Source organism: Mauremys mutica, chromosome 11 (assembly GCF_020497125.1).
Source record: "Mauremys mutica isolate MM-2020 ecotype Southern chromosome 11, ASM2049712v1, whole genome shotgun sequence".
In the NCBI taxonomy this organism is placed as follows: Eukaryota; Metazoa; Chordata; order Testudines; family Geoemydidae; genus Mauremys; species Mauremys mutica.
Window position 1 is genome coordinate 79,906,102 of NC_059082.1, and position 23,572 is coordinate 79,929,673.

The 23,572-nt window shown below is 56.0% G+C and overlaps 1 protein-coding gene across 2 annotated transcripts in view; it reads right to left on the reverse strand.

Moving 5' to 3' along the window:
- LOC123344713 (GRB2 related adaptor protein) overlaps window positions 1-21,450 on the reverse strand; it is a 37,588-nt gene extending 16,138 nt beyond the window's left edge. Inside the window, exons 1-3 of one of the 2 annotated variants that reach the window (XM_044981178.1) lie at window positions 21,228-21,450; window positions 12,017-12,114; window positions 6,859-6,981 (exon numbers count right to left, since the gene is read on the reverse strand). In XM_044981178.1, the coding sequence (XP_044837113.1) occupies window positions 6,859-6,981; window positions 12,017-12,114; window positions 21,228-21,305 (299 nt within the window). In that variant the 5' untranslated portion in view covers window positions 21,306-21,450. The remainder of the gene's footprint in view (window positions 1-6,858; window positions 6,982-12,016; window positions 12,115-21,227) is intronic. The other variant, XM_044981179.1, reaches the window with a different exon arrangement.
- Window positions 21,451-23,572: the final 2,122 nt, after the last annotated feature.

Sequence of the window (23,572 nt, forward strand, 5' to 3'; positions counted from 1 at the left end):
GAGAGATTAAACCAGCCGGACCGGCTGCCCAGTTAGCTAACAGGGAGCCTTTCCTGTGGCCAGGTTGATGAGAACTGTGCTCTAGTTTCTTTCTAGCAGCAGAGCTCAGTGGACTCTTTGGGGGTCTCCCTTGGGGTGGACTTTCACACCTGATTGCACCGCTCAGTACTAATCCTAAGCACTGATGTAGCATTTCTCTGGAGATCTCAAGCTGCTGTATGAAGGAGGAGAAAGTATCATTCTCCCCATTTTACAGATGGGGAAACTCAGGCACAGGGAGGGGCAGGGCTGTCAGTGCTCACGGCAAGCCCTGGAGTCCCTGGGCAATTAGTCCACTGGCTGGGTCGCTGTCATTTCTGGGTAGATGGTCAGTGGTGAATTCTGTGCTCCTTGTTGTTGGGAAACATCTCTATTGGCCTAAAGCATTTGCAAGTACTTTTGCAAAATGAAAATGGAAAAGCAAAACCAGCAGGGAAGTTGGCACCGGGCTGTCTTTTTGTTCTGTGTTTGAACAGCACCGAGCGCAGTGGGGTCCTGATCCGTGACTGAGGCTCCTAGACTCTGACATAAATAATAAAAATAAAAATAGGGCCTTGGCTTATGAGACCAGCTGTAGGAATGGCTGGCTGCAGCTCTGTGGCCTGAGCTATACGAGGGGTCGCTCTGGATGATCACGATGGTCCTTTCTGGCCTGGAAATCTAAGAATCCACGAATCCATCTTCCAGTCAGAGGTATAAGAGAATTCCCCTTGGTTGCAACGGGTTCCCCCTGTTACTTTCCCTGCCGCCAGTGCCTGCGACTGAGCATTAATGCCGGAGTAAGTCATCTGCCTTATCTCTCCAATCTCGAAAACAACAAGCAGAGCAGCTGCAGAATCAGGCATTCGGTTGGAGCTCTCTCCCCACAAACCCTGCCTCAGGAGGGGGGTTTGTTGATCCCTCACTGAGGCGCCTTCCTTCAAGACCAGCCACATGGTTCAAATACTTTCAGGCCATTTAGCCGGACTCAGTTTTGCTGGAGAGCAGAGCCAGCTGCATGGAACTGGCTCCTCTGGCTTGGGGGCATCCAGTGGCTGGCTGGCATGTGACCAAACAGCAAAATCAGCTCCTGCGATAGCAAAACAACAATCCACACGGGAGAGAGCCGTTTGGAGCCGGCAGCTTACGAAGCTTTACAAAGGCACCGCTGACGAGCTGCTTTGCCAAATGATTTCCTGGGCCTGATTTTTCCCACCCTGTGCTTTGGGCCTAGTTCTGAGCGCCCCCAGTGGGAAACGTGTGGGCAAACCTCAGTGCGCAAGGCAGGGGCAGGGCTGTGCTTTTGCAAAATCAGCAGTGGCGCGGCCTAGTGACCTGGAAGACCTGGCTTCAGTTCCTCGGCCTGCGCGGTGAGCTTGGGCAAGATTTGGCCCCACACCGTGCCTCAGTTTCCCCATCTGTAAAATGGGGATAATGCGACTTCCCTCCTTTGTGAGGTAGCTGGAGATCTACCCATGAGCAGTGCTAGGTCAGAGCTAGGGATTATTGTTGTTATTAAAACAGCTCAACCTAAAATGCATGTGTGAAATGTCCCCAGGAAGGCAGCACAGCTTGTAGTGTAGGGCAGGCTGAGAAAATCTCTGCCTGCTCCTTATAATGGACATGGACAAGCCATTCCCCCAGACTCCGGCCCTGGGGTGGCTAAGCTGTCACAGGCTCCTGTTTGATGGCCATTGGTCAGTGACGCTTCTTTGTAACGCCAAAGGTTCCACTGGAATTTCCGATCGCAGCAGCAGGTGCTGGCAAAGGAGACGCGTCCGCGTCCCCGACAGCTGGGATCCAGAGCGAGCTTGCCAGGGGGAACCGGAGCCGGCCAAACACTGGCTGCGGCAACAGAGAAAAGAGCTGATTCGCCCCACAGCAATGAGGCTGCGATGGGGATTCCACAAGCTCCCTTGGGCGCCTGGTCACTACGCCTCAGGCATGATAAGGATGTGGGTAAGAGGGGGACCACGGGCCAGTGCACAGAACCCCGACCTATGGGGCAGGACACCAGGGCTGGGGGTCCCAGTTTTGCGTAACTGTGGGCAAGTCCCTTCCTAGCTGTTTCCCTTCCCACCTGCTGTCTGCTTGGACAGTAAATGACACGGGCTGTGCTGTGTTTCATCCAGCTGGGAATCAAACCGGGGGCTGGGGGAGGAGGCGAAGAAGGGAAGTTAACAAAGCACTTGGGGGCTAAACTCACTCTGGGCCTGTCCCAGAGTCTTTCCACTGCCTCCTCTTGGCTTTGGATCAGGCCCCTGGTGTGTGACCGGGGCACCCCCCGGGCTGAGATCTGGGATCCCCACAAGCAGCTTCACCAGATTAAGTCCCGCCCTGTCGGGGTGGGACTGAGCCTGCCTCAGCCAGACGTCACTCCAGGTGTGGTTTACAAACAGGACCAACGTTCTGTTAAAAGGAGCTGAAATCAGCATGTGGGGCCCAGGAACCGGCCCTAGACTGTGGAACTAACCGCCACAAGAGACGAGAACGGCCACAGCCCTCACCACTGGGGAAGGGATGCCAAACTCATCTCTGACATTCCCGCCGCCAAGCACAATGCAAGCAAACAAACAAAAACCCTGTCAACTAATCACACGCTTTCTCCTGCAGGCTGGGAAGGCAGAAAGAAAGAGGTTAGAATCCTAGACATTGGACCATCGATTGCTGTTATTTCTCCACTGGAATATTTACAGGGCACTTAGGGACTGTGGTGGTAACGTCCAGATAAACAGATAGACAATGGGTATGTCTAGGGGTGGACGGATCACTGAGGACTTCATTTCCCTTCCATCCCATCTTACTGGTAAATGGATCCAAACATTTATACTCCCGTGAAACTGACGTCCCAGGCCAGACGGAAGAAGAGAGGGGGCTTGGAGAAGGGGCAAGGGCCCTTGCAAAGATCTGCTTTCTTCTGCTCCCTCGCTTGCACATGCAGCCCGGGCAGGTTTGCAGAGCTGGGCTGGTGCTGTAGTTAATACTGGTGCCACAGCGCCTGGGAGCAATTGCTTTCATTACCAGCAAGAGCCTCCTTAAATGCTTAATTAAAGATCCACGGCGGGAGACACTGCCTGGCTGGAAAGCACCCAGATCGTCCTGGTGAACGGCCAAGCCAGGATGAGCAGCAAGCTGAGGGCCGAGTGGTCCATGAACCAGGCTGGGGTTTGGGAGACAGGGTGTTTAGCAGAACCTTACACTGGAAGGGGCAGAGCCTCTTATTGTGTGTTGTTCGTACAGCACCCAGCACACTGGGGCTCTGATCTGACTGGGGCTGTCATTGTCAAGGCTGACGGGCCGAGGGGCAGCTTCACCCTCTGGAGATGTTTGCAGAGTCGTTGCACAGCCGAGCCTGGAGTGACGGGCAAGGCACGCAGGGTGACTGACTTTCTCCCGGGGTTGGTGCGCAGTTCCTTTGCTGCTGCGCCTTGCTAGGCGCGTTATCAGTGCCCTGCTCTGGGAGCTACCGGCCGCCAGCTCCCCCACAGCTGCCTGGCGTGCTTCTAGCTGGCATGCAGCGCTGTGTTGGTGCAGAGATAGGATCTGATCACGTGTGGCAGATGGTTTCATACCCCCCTGCCGGTGCCTGGGTGTGCGTGGGAGGATCTGGGGCTGAGGGAAGGCCTGCAGCGAGGGAGGGGACAGGTTTGCAGAGCAAAAAATAAACACACTGAAAACGAGGGCTGGGCCAACCGGCGTGAGATCAAGTGAGAAGCGGCCCACACCTTCCCTCTGAGCGGGATCTGAGCTGTCCCCTGGAGTCCTGGCTCCCAGTCCCCTGCTCCGACCAGTCACACTGCTTAGTTGTGAGGCAGTCGCGTCCCCACCCCCCTGGTTCCCTGCAGGGGATTCTTTATGGTCCCCCAGTCCACCACAGGGCCTCTGAGCTGCAGGAGAGCAACAGCTGAACTGGTTTAAGTCTGGCTAAGATCCGGTGAATAGGTCCCCTTGTCCCCTCTGGGTGCTGGCCAGAGCCCCCAAGGGGAGGGAGGCATCACTGAAACCCAGTGACTGAGAGGCTGAGACAGGGGCGATGGAGCAGCGCCACCCTGTGGCTCCTCTCAGCCACTGCAAGCGGCTGAGCTGGCTGGCTCTGGAGTGGGGGAAGGGAAGGCTCTCTGTAAGGACCCAGAAAGCCAGAGTCTGGTTTCAGTGGGCCAGTCGGTCAGGTGAGAACAAGCCGGGGTGCTTTTCCCCACCAGCTGTCCTGCCCGGTGTGGCTCGGGCAGGGTGACAGCCCTCATGCGGCAGGGCACAGGGACAGGAAGAATTCTTCTCCCCCCCCAGATCCTACCACGTTGTGCAATGAGCTAGCTGCTGTGCTGAGTTACGGAGGTGCTGGAAGCAGGATGCCACGACCAGCTGAACCGTGGGCTGGCTCTTCTCCCACGGCACCTCTCTTCCGGTGAGATCAGGCAATCTCTGAGCACTAGCCAGCTGCGGTCAAAGTGACAGGGCCCAGCACGGACACCAGAGGCCGGGCTGGCTTTGCTCATGTGCCTGGGAGCCCACTGAAAGCAGCAGCATTGCATGGGAGACCAGAGGGCTGGGTAGCCCCCGAGATGAGTGCCCCTTTCTCCTGCCCACGTTCCCAACCCAGAGCCCATCTTGGCTCATTTGGGAGCCACGAAGACCATGTTGCTGAGCGGCTCCGTGCATTAGGGTGAACAGGAGAGACTGCAAACCCGGGCAACAAAAATCACCAGGGTGGGAAATGCAACTAGTGTAGGGGAATCACACACCAATACTCTGTGGGAGGCAAAACACCGAGACGCTGAAATAGACCCAGAATGGGGGGGGCGTTTGCTTTTTCTGTCATGTCCTCCAAGGGCGGGGGCATCTGCCTGCAGATCCCGTTAGTCTGCCCCAGCGCATGGCCCGATACCTACAGTGGCACCAATCCCCACTTCCATGCACGTGGGAATGAAGCCGCCCACCCTGAACCTGCTCTGCCGGCACCATACGCAGCGGCTCGGCTCACCCTGGACACAGTACCCAAGGGCTCCAGACTCTGCACTGGCTCCCAGCTGTCCTGACAGGCAAAGCCTCCTGGGAGATTGTCTCTCGCTCCTCCCATGCCAGTGATTTTTCCCAGGTGGCTACGCTCCACTGAGACAATGCAATGGGGAGGCTCCCATGTGTGGGAACCTCCCCAGGAGCTGAGTTTAGACTCTGGAACTCACGGCCACATGAGCTAAGGATCACCACAGGCGTCTGTTCAGAGCTAAATGCAAACCTCCTCTCTTCTTCACATGCATCTGCAACTGCATAGACACACAGCCAGCCCCACTGAACCATACACAAACCAAGGTGCTTCTCCTACACACCGGGCAGCCACAAACAGCTGGGATCCCTGGACCCTCATCCTGGGGTGGGGGTGTGGGGATCCCGGAACCCCTATGTGGTGTGTGTTAATCCCATCAGCTCAATTTCTGGGGCACTGGCATCCCCTCCTGCCCCATACACGGGTTCTGCCCTGCAGCCTTGCTTGTGGCTTCAGAAGATCACACCTACAGCTTAAAGCCAGGTGCAGGTACCCAGTCCAAAGTGCCTCAGCGCATCAGCCGTCAGGTGCTCGATCAGACACCTGCTGTGCCTCTCCAAGGGGGAGCAAACAACATGCAGATGGGCACAGGAATGCGCCATCGGCCCAGCAGGAACCATAGCGGGCCTGCCCCTTGTTCTACGCCTGGCTCCCGCGAGCACGGCCTCTGTCTCTGCCCTTGACCGCTCTGTGCCGCAGCTTCTCCACCGCGCACCATGGCCATGATGCTGCCTGTCTCCCAGGGGGAGCTGGGAGGCCCAGGTCAGCCCTCTCCAGTGCTCGGCTGAAATCGAAATAATTAATGCTAACGAAGGATGTTTGTCAAACATCAGTGAGCACAGTTAGTACAGACTACAGTCAGTATACCAGACTCACTCAACCGCCACTGGGATGCAGCCACCTCTGGGGTGGGCTGCAGCAGCTGCTCGACGGTGCACAGCAACACTGCACAACCACTTAGCCTAGGAAGCCACAAATCATACTGGGGCCAGGAAGGTGGAGTTTAAAGCCCTGGGGAGTCGGGGCGGGGGCAGGGAGTGTTTAAAAGGAGGAAAATAGCCTTGCCCAGCATACCGGAAAGCAAATGTGACCTAAACGGCTGGAGCGTGCCGCCTTAAGAATATGCTGGCGTCGTGTGACCCTGCAGGGCGAAGCCCCAGAGCAGAAGGCAGTGAAGTGCAACCAGCGCTGTCAGGAAACAACAGAGGAAATGCGAGGGCAGAATTTCTGCTCTTCGGCCGGGTTGGCCTCTGTTCAAAAGTCAAAGCACTCGCTGCCAGCTCCAAGGAGCCCTGGGCAGGGAAAAACCCTCTCCCTGCTCCCGGGGGAGCGAGGTTAGTGAGCCGCCTGTGTCGGGCAAACTCAGGCCGTAACCCGACGTGGTACAGGCGACGCTGCCTTGGCGACGCTAGACTGTGCAATGAGTTGGTGAAGCCGGGCAGACAAGACACCTTTAAATGCCAGCCTGGACGTAGCGGCAGGGGGAGCCAGCTACACCTCTGTAAGGGAGTCTGAGTGGGTGTCATTTACCCACCGAGGGGCTGGAAGTGAGGGATCTAGCGGGGAAATCAGCTCCTCGGAGGGTATATAACCAGAAGTACATTACCGCCCGCCTTTGACGGGTGGGGCCATTGGCTCCCTTTAGTGTTCCCAGGTGCCAGTTGCATCTGCTTACTACTGCTCTATTCCATCAGCATTAAACACAGCGGCTTCATGTCCAACCCAGCAGGGCTCCTGCCAGGGGACTGGCTGCGGGCCTGAGCCGTGAGCACCAGAGAAAGGAACCAGCAACTTACTTGACGGAGATGGAGAATTCCCCCGGGGCGCTCTCGCTCTCGCGGATCAGGAAGGCTCCCAAGTGCTTGCGTTTCAAGAGGATTTCTTCGGCCAGATGCCTGGAGATCCTTCCCGCGTACCACCTGGAGGGGGTCACACAAAGAACTGGAGTTGAGCAGGAGATGGCAGGCCTGTGACCGCCCCGCACCATCAACAACATGGGCCAGACCCAGATGGGGCAGGAAGGTGTGAGATGAAGCTGGGCATTAAGTTACATTGAAGAGGGGGGGTCTCTGGCTGGATTGTGCAGAAAGAGTTTAATGCCAGCTAGTTAGCCCTCCTGCATAGCCCAGGCCAGAGATTCATCCCCGTTGACTCCCATATGGAGCCCAATAACCTGGGGAACGGAGGCATGTGACATGGTCATGCAGCAGCTGGGTGGCAGAGCTCAGATTAGCATCCAGGTCTCCTGAGTTGTTGTTCAGTGCTCTACCCACTAGACCAGGCTGCCCCTCGGAGTCCTAGAGCTCAGGCACCTGCCAGAACCTTGGTCACAAGCCGGTGTGGAAGCATTGCTCTAAAACGCAGCCCTCTGGAGACTCGAAGGGTCGAATGGGACATGGAGACTGAACAACCTTCTTTCACCCCAGAGAGGGTCTCTGACTCTGTTCACCTGTCCCTGAAACGCAGCCACCTCTGGGGTGGAACACAGCACTGTGTGGGAAGGGCAGTGCAGACGCGCGTCTCTGGTTGAAATGGTGTGGAAGACGTTAGAGCAGGGCGTGGGTAAGATGAGCCCGATTTGTGCCCTTTTGCGTAAGCCTCACAAATCTATAATTACAGCCCCACGAGCAGCCCTTCCACCTCTGCGGCACCGTCACAATTGCCGGCTGGTGCACATGTGCTGGTTTGTAGCGTCCTGGCCACAGCAGCAGCAGCTTCCCCGTTGCTATTTGTGCAGCACCCAGCCCCGCTCGGCCCATTGTTTATGTCTTTATCTTGTGGTTACCGTGGCTCGAGGCCTGGCCAATGCTGGGGCCTGTCATCGCAGGGCTCGACGACCTGCAGGGCCGTGATGCTGGCTTGTCTGGCGAGGAAGAGGGTGGACAATTAGACAGAGACAGCTTGGCTGTGTCATCCGGCTACCCCCGGCAGGAGCACCCGGTGTGTCTTAGGTTGGATTCCACCTGGCGGGAGGAGACCGTGCGGAGGACAGCGAACGACCGAGCGCAGGACGACCGCAAAGGATGTTGCCGTCATGGGGACGACTTAGGGTGGAATCAAACATCTTGCTCTGCACAGAGAGCAGTGGGGAAAATGGGTTGCCTCATGGGCCGGTCGGCAGAAAAGACTCAAAAGATATGTCCACACTGCGCCCTAAAGGCGGGTTCACTCTGGTGTGAGCCCAACCCTCCCTTCCATCCACATGCAAATCAGCCTGATTTGGGAACCAAGCCCTGTCATTGTGCAGTGTGGACGCAGATCAAGGCTCCCAGTGCAGTGCAGTTAGCATGGCAGTGAGACCCGGGACCAGCAACTGTAAAGGCAGGTTTCCAGTGCAGTGTGGACACTCAAGCCCAGGCTTGGAAACAGTGAGCCCCACAAGCCTGGGTTCCCCGGTGGAAAGGCAGCGACTCCCCCCCCCCACATATTCTCCAACCAGGGTCCTGTTTCTCCTGCCGCTCGCCCCCTTAGATCCTGCTTCCTGGTGTGTCAGGGAGGAGGGGGGTGTCTGGGGATCGATCAAAGAAGGAGGAGAGAAGGGGGAGCTTGTAGCAGAGGAGAGGGGAGCCCCTTTGAGCCTCTGCCCCTAGCAGGGGGGTGCGAGGGCTGTGCATGCTGAGGGGACAGATCTGTTGTCCCTGAAGCTCTAAAGAGTCGGGCTAAGCGATCCTGAAGGACGGGCTGAGCTGGGGAGAGCGCAGGGGCAGCTGGGGTGGGATCGGTGGGGAGGGCACCAGCGAGTGAGTGGCCCGGGTGGGGACCCTACGGAGCAGTGAGCAGGGAAGAGACGGCGTCCCTAGCTGGGCGAGGCGGTGGGGCAGTGTATGGGGAAGGGGCACCACCCTGTGCTATTAGCTTTAAACCCAAGCGTGGCTTGAGCCCTCACTGCAGAGACGCGCCAGCCGCCGACAGCACCTGGGATGATGGGAGCCCCGGCGATTTTGACAGGCAAATGTGCTGCTCACCAGTTAGTTTCACTTCTCTTTCTGGTCTGTTTCACTCCCCGGCTCGGGGGCTAAAACTGTCCCTGAGGTTGGGGCTGCAGACGCTGCGGAGGGGGTTAGATCTAGACAAAAGCCTTTGTCCCGCGGAATGAAAATAGCTCCCCGTCGAAGGGGACGTGGCTGTGGGGCCTCGGGTTTGCAAATCCTGTGTTTGCTCAGTTTTTTAACCAGTCCCAGAACGGGGCCTCCAGCGGCCTGAGGGCTCCCTGCGACTCAAGCAATAGGGAGAGAGCAAGAACCGACATACGCCCGCCCCTCCCAGGGCTGGATCACTGGTGACCCACTGCCATTGGCTGGCCGGGCCCTTTCGATTTTATCATGCCAGGCCGCAGCACCCGACAGGTGACCATGCCCGGCCTGGGCCTCATCACTGAAACCCACACACGAAATCCCTACGCCCATCATGGGATGTGGGGGAGGGGTGTGATGGAGGAGGACACGTGACTTCGCGGAGGAGGGGAAGGCCTGGCTGCCTGGCAAGTCATCCTGCCATCCCAGCTGGTTACCACCCTGCCCGCTGCCTGGCCAGAGACCGGGAAACTCAGCCACAGAGGGAGGCAGGGCCAGGGGCTGATTGCTTCCTGCATGAAACACCCCCTTTGACCTCAGCACCGCCCGGGGCTGCCCCTGCCGATGGGAGTTAGGCACCCAGTGAGGATCGGGGCCCCAGCTCAGAGAGGCAGTCAGTGTCCGAGCTGCGCGCAGGCCAATAGGCCGTGCCTCAGAAGAGACGGATGGAGTCTACTGGGAGACTCCCATGTTTCAGCAGGGGCCGGGGTGCCGCCAGCGCTAACGCTGAGCCGGCCGAGCGGCCCTGGGCTGGCGTTACTGAGAGGCACAGCGTCCTCTCTCTTCCCCCGGCTCCAGCACACGACTCTCCCTCTCCTCCCCGAATGCACTGAGGAGTCATGGCCCCCTGGCCCCAGGATGCAAGGGGAGAAGCGTGATCCAGCTTCCCCGCAGGGGCGCAGTTGTTTGCTTTCCCCGATCCTGGTCCAGTCTGATCCTGGCTGCTAAACCTAGCCATGGCCCACGTGGCGCCGCTGCCCAGCCCCGCCTGGCGTCGTCTGAGAGCCAGAGAGAACCGCAGGGTCCCGTGTGTGGGGCAGGTCCCCCAGCCCCTGTTACTCCCCTCCCCCTTTATGTCCATCACAGCATAACCCCTGGCTCTGCCGCAGCACAGGAGATGGGCCGGTGAGTGGATTGGGTGCTCGGCTGCTGCCGGATCCTGGTGATTTTGCAAGGCTGTGATCGTGCTCCCGGCTGAGAGAGACGAGCTGTGCAAGCCCGCTGTGCAGATACACCGACAGCCTCAGCCACATCCTGTCGCTCCTCTCCCACGCTGAGCGCTGCGCCCTCTCCTTTCCTGTGGCTGCTGCTTTATCTGGGTGGCACATCCACCAGGGTCGGCAGTGCAGGTGTGGGAGTGGGTCCCAGGGCCACTGTGCATGTTGGGGGAGCAGGCGGCCATCCCATCTGGGCAGCGTTGCACAGCAGTTTGGGGAGCACTCCTTCAGCGCCTCGGTTCCTCTCGCCACTTATCACTCGTGAACGTCCGTGCACACGAGTGCTGGTGGGCTGGGAAAACCCACCAGCCTTCCCGATTCCTTTACAGCACAACAGACGTCCAATCAGGGAGCGGAAATGACTCTGTGTGACTCAGGTGCCCAATCTCACGCCTCAGATGAGGATGAACCGATAGTGGGACAGTCCCTGAGGCCGACACGCACTGTCTGGGGTCAGTTGTTCGTGGTGCAAGAGGGAGTCACTAGTACAGGTGTGAAAAGCAAAGCTGGGCACAAGCGACTTGCAAACAGGAAAAGGGGCTTAATGCTTCAGATTTGGCCGGCTCGGCTGAACAGTTTAGAGGAAACATCCTCTGGGCCAGACCCCAACTGATCAGTGCTCGCATCTGGGCAGTGGGGGGTAAAGGTGCCTCATGCCAGGATGCAAGGAGAGAAGCGTGATCCGGTTCCCCCTTGTCCCCGCAGGGGCACAGAGATGTTTGCTTTTCCCGATCCTGGTCCTGCCCTGAGTCCCAGCAACTGCCAGCGGCTTAATTAGCCCCATGCACAAATTAGAGTAGCCCCAAGGTTGCTGTAGTTTGTGCCAGTGGAGAAGAGCTCCCAAGGAGCTGCTCTATTGGCCAGAATCACCAGAGTGCACTGTGCTCCAGTCCCGCCCCGGCCCGTTCCTTACACAGTGGGAGCTAGAAGCAGCTGCATATAGTTGGCGACGGCAGCCCTGGGCCAGCTGAGAATTAACCTGTACTGGGGTAACCCCAACTGGCCTCTTGGAGCAGCTTTCACCCCTCTTTGTGGTGCTGGAGCAGTGCGAAGGGCCGTGGATCTCTGGGCCAGTAGGAAGGTGGTGTAAGATGCGGTGGCGTTAGTGGGCGTTGTGTGCCATTGGCGAACGAGTGGTACCTGCTGTTCTGCCAGCGTCTTGGGAAGGGAAACCTCTGTGCCAGGGGACGGGTTCTGGAATCTTTGTGCCAAAGGTGGCACATCGCTTGACGGGTGACTTTTGAAAGGACAGCCCCTCAGAAATAATACTGCGCCTTTTCCAACCACAGATCACAAAACGCTTGATGAACGAGAGTGTCATTAGCCCTGGGTTAACATTGGGGGCAGGGAAGCTGAAGCACAGAGACATAAGTGACTGGCTCGGTCTGTGCCTCAGTTTCCCCTTTTGTGAAATTGGGTTCGTAGTTACTTTACAGGCTTGGCGGGTCACAGCTGCCAATGTGTTTTGAGACCCTCTGAAGGAAGAGGCCTTGCACAGAAGTACCAAGTCCTATTGCTCGTTATTTCAGGAGGGGAATATGGGCATTTCATTTTGCACTCAACTGCTACCTTCTGAAGCGGGGTTGGCTGCCTGGTGGCCCAGGGCAGGCCTGCTTTGAACCCTCCAAGGCCTGTGCGAAGTGGAAGCTCAGGAAGGTACTTACGGGTGTGGCTTGACTTTGATGTAATTCTTTGGGATGAATCCTTCTGAGCCGTACAGCTCGGCTTTATACCAGTTCTGGTCATCTTCCATATTCAGGATCTAAGGACACAAGGGAAGAGAATGAATGTGCTGTTGAAATGTTGATCTCACTCCGAGCTATTTCAAACAAAGAAAATGACTGCCACCTCCCAGTGCTGCCAGCTCCAGGAATTGAATGGGGCAGGACTGGAGCCGGCCCACAACAGAATATTTTTTCACAGGAAAAATGAGGTTTTGTGGAAAACAATATTTTTTGTTTCTTGCAACGATAATTTGATGAGGTTGTTTGTTTGTTGGCTGTGCCTGTCTTTAAAACAGGCTTGATCCAAGTTCTGGGGCTGAACTCCCCTGGACTTCGGCACATTCCGAATCCAGACACAGATTTTGCTAATCACGTCAATTGCTAGGTCTATGGCTGATGAACTCAAACAGCAATTTCTGTGCTGCTGCCCAGGCAGATACAAGCAGGAGGGAACATTATGGGCAGCCATGAGCATTGATTTGGGATTTCTAGGAAGCCTGTGCAAATTGCATACCCAGCCCTTTAAAATCCCCCCTGTCTTGTTGGAAGGGAGTATCCGTTTTTCTTTCGTTACAGGAACTCAGAGTTATTCAATGGAGTGCCTCCTGCAGGCAGGAAAACCCTTGGAGGACAAGTGGGATTTTTAAAGGGCCAAGACATTAGGTGTGGTCCTGGGGTTACAGGTTGCCAGTGCAGCAAAGTTTGGATACTCCTGCAAGAGATTGGCACAGGTGCCCATGGGTACAGCTGTTCTATGCCAACACCTCACGTGACACACAATACCTTACATGGGCAGCTCAAGAAGGATAAATAGATCCATAGATGGACAGACAGATGTGGAGTTAATCAGGGCATCTCTATTTTAACCAAAAGGAAATGTCCCCATATAAATAGAAGGGCCGCTGCCCGGTTCAGCTTTCACAAAATTTTCCAGTACTCCTACGCAATGGGGAGCTCTGTTCAGTGCAGCTGTGCAAACAGGATTTGAAACCGTACACATCACACTGGGTATGACCCTGCTGCTGCTCAGATCGGCTTGACCCTGGGTGCCAGGTTTGTATAGTTTTTGGTGGCGCCCAGAACGGATCCAAGCAGAGCCGGGGGCAAACGCCCTGGGCCCCGCACTTTGGGGGCCCCTGTGCTTCCGGGGGACACGGGGTCCAGGGCGGCTTGGGAGGTTAGCGGGGAGCCTGGCGCCGACAGCCGCGAACAACCCGGCCCCAGCCCGCTCCACTCCGCCCCGCCGGCTCCCAGTGTCGCTCCGTGAGGGGGCGGAAGCTGGAAAGAGGCAGGACGGGGGCTTGGGGAAGGGATGGAATGGGGGCAGGGAGGGGGCGGAGCAGGGGCAGGCCGGGGCCGGGGTCGCTCGCTGCCCCCCGCTAGCCTCCCAGTCTGCCCTGAACCCCGCATTCCCCTGAAGCGCGGGGCCTTCCCGGTCCATCCTATGGCCAGGATGGCTCTGAAAATCTAAGCCCAAACATTGGTGGAGCCGGACCCACGTTCCTAAATATTGGTGGAGCCCGGGCCCCACGGGCCCCTATAACTCGCCGCCTGTGGGCTTGCCATAGCTTCAAGGCCATGGGAAAGAAGATGGGTGTGACCCCGGGGCCGTGCTCGAGACGCCGCCGGGGAGGGGAGTGCTGGCTGGAGCCAAGCCCCGAGCGGCCAGGCACTGTGCAAACGTCGCTTACGTGGCTACCCCGAGCGCTAGCTCTGGGCTCCCTCCCCAGCCCTGGACCTCTGCTGATGCACCTCAGCCTCCACTTGCAGCCCCCGCCATTGCACTCCTGGGTTCCCTCCCCACGCATGCAGCTCCTGACCCACTGCCCCCTTGCCCTCCCCATACAGAGCTCTGCAGCTGCCCCGACCCGCAGCCCCCCTGCCAGCTGAGACATGGCTCCTCCCACAACAGAGGCTGCCAGCCACGGGTCGGGCTGAGTGGTGGTTTTGGTACTGATGGCGACCTGCATTTGCACCTGCGACCTGCAGCGTGTCTGCATGCCGGACTCGAGAGGCGAATGGGCATTTCAACCAGCAACACGCTGAACAAACGCAACCCCCCCGCCCTGCCGGCAGCGCTCAGGCCTGCAGAGGGGGGCCAGGCCCAAGGGCGGATGCCGGGGTCTCTGGGAACAGACCCAGGGCTCCAGACACGCTTCTGAGCAAGGCAAAGGGGTTAGGACCTGGGGGGAGCCTCGTACAACCAAGGCTGTGCCTGAGCAAATGGACTGGGCCGCCCCCCTGTGGGTGGGACGAGGAGCTGAGATCTGGCCCATTCTTCTGCCAGCTGGGGGCACCTGGCTTACGACCAAGGCAGCCGGCTCAGCCCCCCCTTTGCTCTCTAGTGGCCCCTTCTGGTTGATGTGAGGAGCGGCATTAACGAGTGGTCCCAGCTCCCTTTGCACTGGGTGCCTTTGACACTTCTGGGGTCTGAGTGAGTCCCTCCGGGAAGCGGGTTTGCGACCATGGAGACACAGACCTGCAATGGGTCTGGGGGGTAATGAGTCCAGCCCCCTGCCATGGTAGCAAACTCACCCACCCCAAGCCTTTAAAAATCACGTGTCGCGCCCTATCCCCCGGACAAATCCTGAGACTGGCCTTAACACCGTGAGATTTTAAACATCCGGCACGTGGGGCTCTTTGCCTGCTGGTGTTTGTGCTCTTAGCACTCAGGTTTTCAGCCTTTTCTCAGCAGCCACGAGGGCTAGACACGTACTGGGTTTGTTCTTTCAAACACAAGCTGAGATTCTCACACGCTCCCCTGACTCCGGGAGCTGAGGCTTTAAGAAAACCACCACGTATCGCGAGACTTGTGATCCAGGCACAAGACTTGGCGACGCTGAGGAGGGCACTTTCCTGTGGCACGTTTTCTATTGCTGTTTCCTGCCTCGTCGTAACTGGGAATTCCCCTATGGCCCTCAGGAGCCGATTCAGGAGACTTGCTGACCGTGGGAATCACAGAATCATAGAGATGTCGGGCTGGAAGGGACCTTGAGAGGTTATCAAGTCCAGCCCCCTGCATGGAGGCAGGACCAAGCAAACCTGCTCTTAAAACCCACCAGTGATCCTACATCCTCCGCTGGAAATCTATTCCAGAGCTTGAAAGTTAGAAAGTTTCTCCTACTAACCTAAGTCCCCTTTGTGGCAGATTAAGCCCAATCCTTCTTATCCTACCTTCAGTGGACATATTCCCGTCCTCTTTAACTGCCCTTAACATATTTGAAGACTGTTATCAGGTCCCCCCCGCTCCCTAGTCTGCTTTTCTCCAGCTGAAACATGCCCAGGTTTTTTTTAACCTTTTCCCAGAGATCAGGTTTTGCGAGGGGCGACTGTCTTCTCCTGGGAGGGGGTGGCCCTCTATGCCCGACACCAGCAGCCAGAAACATTGGGCTGAGTCTCAGCTGCATTGACAGTGCCCTGGTGGAGTCTGGGACAGGGAACTGCTTTAGCAACGGCGGAGGAATCCCCTTCTGTCTGGCTGAATTCGTGTCTGGATCCATGGGTGGGGCAGGCGGGGAATTTCCACTCTGGACTGATTCACGCATCCCTTCCAAGAACGAGGTGTCGTGCTCAGCGTCCAGAGCTACCAGGGGCGGAGCCTATTGCACTGCCATGGGGCTTTCAAAGAAATCGCGTCAATGGGGAAATTCCACCCTTCTCATCGGGGCTACGGGCCAGGTGGCTCGCTCCTTACTGACGCTGGGGAGCTCTCCAGGCAGGGGCTGCAGCAGGCTCAGCCCTTTTGCACACTTCCTCGTGAATTTAGCGCTCGTGCACATGAGACGCTCATGCCAGCACTGGCTTGAACCAAACATTACGCTTACCAATGGCTCTGCCAATACCCCAGCCCCTGCCGTCCCGACCCTGGGCTGCCGGTGCCTCTCAGTCCTGATCTGGCATGAACCGGCTGGTACGGCGATGAGCTCTCCTGGCATCAGCAATGGTGATGGTTTGGGGGCTTTGTACAACTGGGGACGAGGCTGGGACCCGTCGGACTCCTGTTCCCATCTGACCTCCTCCAGCATTTGAACCTGAGTCTCTAGAAGGGAAAGGCTGGTGCAGTCCCACACCAGCCCTCCTGCCGCCGTTCCCGCCCCCTCCCACTGGCCTGAGCCCCAATCACTGGGCTCGTAGCAGGCTGAGTTTCCTTGGGACCCTCTTCCCCTCTGTCAGGATTGTCTCAACCCAGCCACACAGGAGAGACCTGGATGGGAATTGGTGTCTGAAGTTATTCCCCAGCCAGCCAGAGGGGGCGCTGCGGAGCAGCACCCCCTGCCCCCCTCAGGGCTCCAGTGTTGCATAGCAGAGGAAGTAGCTGTTTGTAGCAAAGCAGTGCAAAGCTCTTGCCTTGCACGAAGGGGCCGAGTCCTGTCACAGCCCAGCGGATGGAAAAGGACACCGCTCCCCACCCTGAAGCCAGACCAGGCTGCGTCTTTCCAACCCGGCGAGGGCTTGACTGAGCAACGTGTGTCTGCAAAAGCCGGCGCTGCCTGCAGAGCGGGCACCTGCCTCTCCGGCAGTGCCCAGGCCCCTCTGCTGGGCTTTCGCGGCCCGGCCCAACGAGAGCCGAGTCATGTCTTAAATGCCTGCTAGCAAACGAGCTGGCTGGCCAATGGCTCGGCCACCAGGTCAGACACCCAATTCGCTAGGGACCATGGATGGCCCTGAGCTGGGTGCTGAGTGTTGTGGGAGATGGAGGGTTATGTGGTTACTGCCAGGCGGTGCCCTGGGGACCTGGGTTTGAAGGGAGACACTGATGGAATTGCAGTTGGTACCACAACCTAGTCCCTCTCCAGACCAGCTGCAAGGGGTCTCTGCTCTCCAGAGGTGCCCAGGGACAGCCGGGGTGGTAGCAGGGCAGATCTGAGGGGCATCAGCAGGGCTGCATGGGGGACCAGGGCTGGAACAGCAGGAGAGGCAGAGGAATGTGCCACAGCTGCGTGGCCCCATGCCGACGCACGTGAGCGGCCGTTAGTCTCGTGAGCAGCTCTGCGGGGCCACCCAGGTGAGCAAGGACTGCCAGACGCCCCTGGCGCGGGGGCTCGCAGTGAGTTCTCCAGGCGTTGCTTTGCAGTTCAGAGGCAGACAGACCCCAGGTGCGCAGGGAACGGCTCCCAAACTGGTCTTCTCTGCTTAGCCCAAGGCAGGGTCTGTCCTCCCGCCCTGCCTTTGAGCCCCTGCCTCATGGCTGATGTGACTGAGGGGTCAGCCAGGAGCCCACCAGGCCTAGGGCTAGAGGAGACCAGTGACAGCCCAGCCGAGGCAGCGTCTGCTCCGTGCCCCGTTGCACAGCAGTTCCCAGCTGACTTAGCAACAGCCGAACGCGTGGAACTGGCGGGCGGTTGCTTTGTTATTTCCTGTACTGACAGTCGGCGCTGGTGCTACCCTCCCAGCCATCTCCCCCCTGCTCCCCGCCGCAGAGACAGTCCCTTGGCTGCGTGGCTCTATCCATAAATGACTCTGGAGAACACTGGCTGAGGAACAGGCAAAGCACCCGGCCTGACATCAAACGACATCGGTACAAGGGATTTCCTTCCCACACGAGGGTTTGTGCTGCAGGCACGTACCCAGAGACCTTGGTTCTATTCCTGCCTCTCTGCAACCCGGGTGACCTTGGGCCAAACACTCCCTGCTGCTGCTTCCTCCTTGGTGAAATGGGGCTAATGCCCCCGAAGGCTAAATCCAGGCTGGGCCTGGTAAGAGAGAGTCTACACAGATGGGTTAGGATCGGGCAGGTGGGGAACCGCCCCATGGAGAGAAGAAACAACTTGCCCAACATCACCCAGGAAACGTGGAGCCTTGCTGGGATTTGAACCTGGGCCTCCTGAGTCCCCTTCCACTGCCTGACCCACCCGCCCATCTCTCAGAGGGCAGTGGTGCTGTCACTGCAAACTGCTGCTGTTAACCTGCTCATCCACACAGAGAGGCTATTGCATGGTACGAGTGCTGCCCGGTTTTTACTGCCACAGGTCTGAGATGGCGGCATTGCTCACAAGGGGCGGAGCAGTGAGCCAGTTTTGCATGTTATCCTGAGCAAGAGGCAGTCGTTTTCGTCAGCACTCTCCCCTTTCTATTCGATCGGTGCTGCTCTTGGAAAATCCTGGGGGACAAACCAAACACCCAACCCGATGGATTGTGGGTGCAAAATTACATCTGCAAAAAAGGGGGCTAAGCTGAAAATCTATCTATCTAGCTATCTATCCCCATCCACCCCATCTATCTATCCCCATCCACCCCCTCTATCTATCTATCTATCTATCTATCCCCATCCACCCCATCTATCTATCTATCTATCCCCATCCACCCTATCTATCTATCTATCTATCTATCTATCCCCATTTGTATCTAGCTCTCTAGCTGTGTTTATATCTCACTCATCATCCTGATAGCTACCTCTATAAACTCAGCCCAGCCCAGCCCTGCCATGTCTCCAGAGACATTATGTGATGTAGGCCGTGCAAATGTTGTTACGGCCATGATTTCGGCATGCTGGCATGATTCAGGAGCGATCGAGCTCGGAGTGGGCCCCATTATTTATCACATAATAATTTGTCATTTGCAAGTGGTACTTTAACAGAACCGGTGTCAACTCTCGCATACAAAGTGCCTGGAAATATCACCACGGTATATGGAGAATTTCGCAAGCACAAGCCTGGGGAAGAAAGACTTTTGGCTGCTCCTACAAACTTTCTTCTTAAACAGTAAGTCAGAGCTCTACTGAGATCAAAATGTTGGGGCCATGTATTAATTCAGATCTAAAGCACAGGAGTAAATAAGTGTTCAGGTGAATCAAACATCTCTTAAGAGATTTACTGCTCCTGTTTGTATTCCAGGTATGTCTAGCGGCCCCAACTGAGATCACAGAAATCAGAGATGTCGGGCTGGAAGGGACCTCAAGAGCTCAAACAGTCCAGCCCCCTGCACTGAGTCAGGACCAAGTAAACCCAGACCATCCCTGGCCGGTGTTTGTCCAACCTGTGCTTAAAAACCTCCAGTGACGGGGATTCCACAACCTCCCAACATAACCAGTTCCAGAGCTCAGCTCTCCTTAGCAAGTTTCTGCTGATATCCATCCTAGATCTCCCTTGTGGTGAACAGAGCTGATTCCTTCTTGTCCTGTCCTCGGCGCACACAGAGAACCCTTGATCACCGGCCCCCTTATGACAACCTTTTACATATTTGAAGACTATCGGCCCCCTGCCTTCTCTTCTCTAGACTCATGCCCAGTGCAGTCAATCTTTCCTTTCCAATTTGTCCACATCTTTCCTAAAGTGTGGAACCCAAAATTGAACTGCGTAGTCCGGCTGCAGTTCCACTAGTGTCCAGCAGAGCAGGACAATCACAGCCTGTGTCTTACAATGCTGCTGGCAATACACCCCAACACAACATTTGCCTTTTTTGCCACAGCATCACAGTGTTGACTCATGTTCAGTTTGGGATTCCAGGTTCTTTTGACCAGTACTACGACCTAGCCAGTGAGTCCCCAGTTTGCAGCTGAGCATTTGATGTGTCCTTCCTAAGTGTAGGCCAGGGGTAGGCAACCTATGGCACGGGTGCTGAAGGTGGCACGCGAGCTGACCTTCTGTGGCACTCACACTGCCCAGGTCCTGGCCACTGGTCCGGGAGGCTCTGCATTTTAATTTAATTTTAAAGGAAGCTTCTTAAACATTTTAAAAACCTTATTATTTTACATACAACAATAGTTTAGTTATATATTATAGACTTATAGAAAGAGATCTTCTAAAAACGTTAATGTATTACTGGCAAGCAAAACCTTAAATTAGAGTGAATACATGAAGACTCGGCACACACTTCTGAAAGGTTACCGATCCCTGGTGTAGTCCTTTGCACTTGTCTCTAATGACTTTCATCTTGCTGAATTCAGGCCAGCTATCCAATTGATCAAAATCGTTTTGAATTCAAATCCTGTCCTCCAAAGTGCTTGCAACCCCTCCCAGCTTGGTGTCATCCACCAATTTCAGAATTGTCCATTCTAGTCCACCATACCCCAAGTCATTAATGAAAATATTGAATGGTACCAGGCCCAGGACAGACCCCTGTGGGACCCCACATGGCACATCCTCCCACTTTGACAGTGAACTACTCATAACTACTCATTGGTTTCTCAACAGCTGCACACCCACCTTACAGTCATTTCACCTAGATCCCATTCCCCTAGTTGGCTGTTTGTGATTGCAGGCCCACACGTAAGAGACGGTTTCTGCCCAGAAGAGTTCACAGTAAAAACGAAGGGTGGGAGAAGGGAACTGAGGCCCAGAGAGATGGGGTGGTTTGCCCCTGATTACAGGGGGACCCTGCCACAGAGCTTGCAACCGAACCCACATCTACTGGGTCCTACTCCCGTGCCTAGACTGCAAGCCCATCCTCTGTCTCATTTTACCCGGAGGAGCTCAGCTGTGTCGCAGGACGCCTCATTCCAAGCTCATCTGCTCTTTTCAGTCGGCCCACTGCCAGGCCAGGTCTCTTTCCAGATGTCCCGGGGATCCCCCTCAACTCCTGGAGCAGCATTGGGCCCCATATGTGGATCACTGAGGTGCTCCAAGGGCCAGATCCTCTCCCCAGTAAAGTCCCCAGGCCGCTTGGCCATGGACGTCCGTGCAGCTAGGATCGGTAGTGGCAAGCAATGCCTCCTCTTCCTCCCAGCCCTTCAGGGTGGTTGGGTGCCAGGCCATGGAAGGAACAAGCCCGTCCACACTACAGATGCTAGTAGCTTGGACTGGACACTGCTTCTGCGCCCTGCTGTGTCCTCAGTCAGGGCGTACCCGTCTCTCTGGGCCACTGCATCTCAGGCACAGTCTAACCCCCCCACCCAGCACGACCTCTCCCTGCTGGTGCAGCCAGTCTCAGGTGCTTTCTAGCTCTCTCCTCGGGCTCGATCCAATCCCAGCTTCTGGGCCAGTGCATTTCAGAGGCATCCTACAGCCTCATCTGCCCCCAGATCTCCCCACTCCCTAGCCCTCCCCTGCACCGGGATCCTCCAGCAAGAGGGGCTGGACTCCTACAAGTGCTTGGAATGGGCATGCTGCGCTTAGGCCATCTGGCTGAGCTCCCAGGGGCAGGTGGCTGTGCCTGGGGGAGCCTGTCTCCCTTGCTGGGGCTCCCTCGATAAGAAAACAGGGGGCAGAGGTACCTTCAGCGTGTCTCCCTTGCGAAAGGGCAGCTCGTCCTTCTCTGTCGCCTGGAAGCTGTACAAAGCCACAGACTCCATCCTGCGCCAGAGCAGCCGGTCCCCCTTCGCTCCCCGGCTCGGCAGGGCTCCCGGCAGCCGTCCCCTGTCTCTCGCCCGCTGCACCTGCCCTCGCCGCCGGTGTGAGGCTGGGGAGCGAGGATGCAGCTGCGGAAGGGAGGGGCCAAGCTGGCCCCGAAAGACCTGGGGGCTGTTCCGAGCGATGCTCAGGAAGAGGCGATGAAGCCCTCGGCTTCCTGTTTCTCGGCTCAGGCTTGCAGGCAGGCATTGCTGCTTTGATTTTTTGTTTTCTTTTGTTTGTTAGTTGAGTGAGAGATTCTTCCTGGTGAGAAATCAGGCAGGAAGCCACTTGGCTGTCGTTGGGCGGGCCAGGAAGGGATCCCGGCCTCTGGCGGGAAGGGGAGAAGTTACATGGAAACCGATGCCCCTGGAGATAGGGAGATGGGGAAAATGTTCTGGGGAGGAGAGAATGGGGCTGGGAGTCAGGACTCCTGGGTCCCTTTCCTGACTCTCCTGCTGCCTCAGAGTCTGACTTACAGCCCATTGAATTCAAGGGAAAGATGCAGTCTAATGTGATTGGGCACTGAAGCAGCTCAGTATGCAGCTACCTAAGGGCCAGCCATTTGGCTGATCTGTGCCTCAGTTTACCGTTCTGTAAAATCGGGTGATAGCAATGAGCCACAGTCCCTCAAGGGAGGGTGGCTGCAAGTTTGTAAAGTGCTTTGAGATCCTCAGACGAAAGCTCTTTGAGATGGGCCGGGTGTTACCAACCATGGGCCCCGTCACAGGGTGGCTGGTGCTTGAAGGGGAGGTGGGCCCCACTCGGCTCCCCTGGTGGGGAAATCAGGTGAATGACTCAATCAGGGAGAGGCCTGGGTAGAGGGATTGCAGCGCGAGTGCAAGGCTCCTGCAGGAACTGGGGGAGTTGCTCCAAGTAGGCAGGGCTGGGAGCGGCCTGCTAAAGCAAGGGATTGATTTAAACTTTGTACACGGGGGATTTTGACTTTTCTTTTGACCTTTGATGGGAATCAGCCCAGACCCTAAGGATGGGTGTTGGGAACAGAGCAAAACCTAGCTTTGAAGTTGTTTGAGGAACCCTGAAGAGAAGGAAACCTACAGCGGGTTGCTGCAGAGCCACCCCTGGCCATGAGGGGACGCTGTTGGAAGCGGTGACCAGTTTACAGACCAATGCAAAGCACATTCAAAACAAGGGAAAGACTTAATGTTCTGAGAACATAAGCGTCCAGCGCCTTTTAGAAGAGAACTGGTTGGAGGCAGAACAAAACCTCAATGTCTCACATACTGCGAAGCGAAGCATGTTAGAAATGCAGACGTTAGTTTCCAGGGTGTTTTTTCATTTCAATGTGGAGCCCTAAGTTTGCATTCACAAAGTTTTTTACCTTCTATTTCCTTAGTTTATTTAACGTCTATTGCCTTGTGAAAAAACATAGGTGACATAGGAAACAATAAAAGGTTATTACTACTGATAACAATAATAAATTACGGCAGCATCTGGAGGATTCAAACTTCTGTACCCGGAAAGATAATGGAAAAAATAATGAAGCAATCAATTTGCAAACACCTAGAAGATAATAAGGTGATAAATAAGAGTCAGCATGGATTTGTCAAGAACAAATCATGTCAAACCAACCTGATATCTTTCTTTGACAGGGTAACAAGCCTTGTAGATAGGGGGGAAGTGATAGATGTGGTATATCTTGACTTTAGTAAGGCTTTTGATACTGTCTCGCACGACCTTCTCATAAACAAAATAGGGAAATACAACCTAGATGGAGATACTATAAGGTGGGTGCTAAATTGTTGGAAGAGATACTGTAAGGTTGGAAAATCATTCCCAGAGAGTAATCAGTGGTTGACAGTCATGCTGGAAGGGCATAACAAGTGGGGTCCTGCAGGGATCAGTTCTGGAGCCGATTCTGTTCAATATCTTCATCAATGATTTAGATAATGGCGTAGAGAGTACACTTATAAAGTTTGTGGATGATACCAAACTTGGAGGGATTGCAAGTGCTTTGGATGATAGGATTAAAATTCAAAATGATCTGGACAAACTGGAAAAATGGTCTGAAGTCAATAGGATGAAATTCAATAAGGACAAATGCAAAGTACTCCACTTAGGAAGGAACAATCAGCTGCACACATACAAAATGGGAAATGACTGCCTAGGAAGGAGCACTGCGGAAAGGGATCTGGGGATCATAGCGAATCACAAGCTAAATATGAGTCAACAGTGTAACATCATTCTGGGATGTATTAGCAGGAGTGTT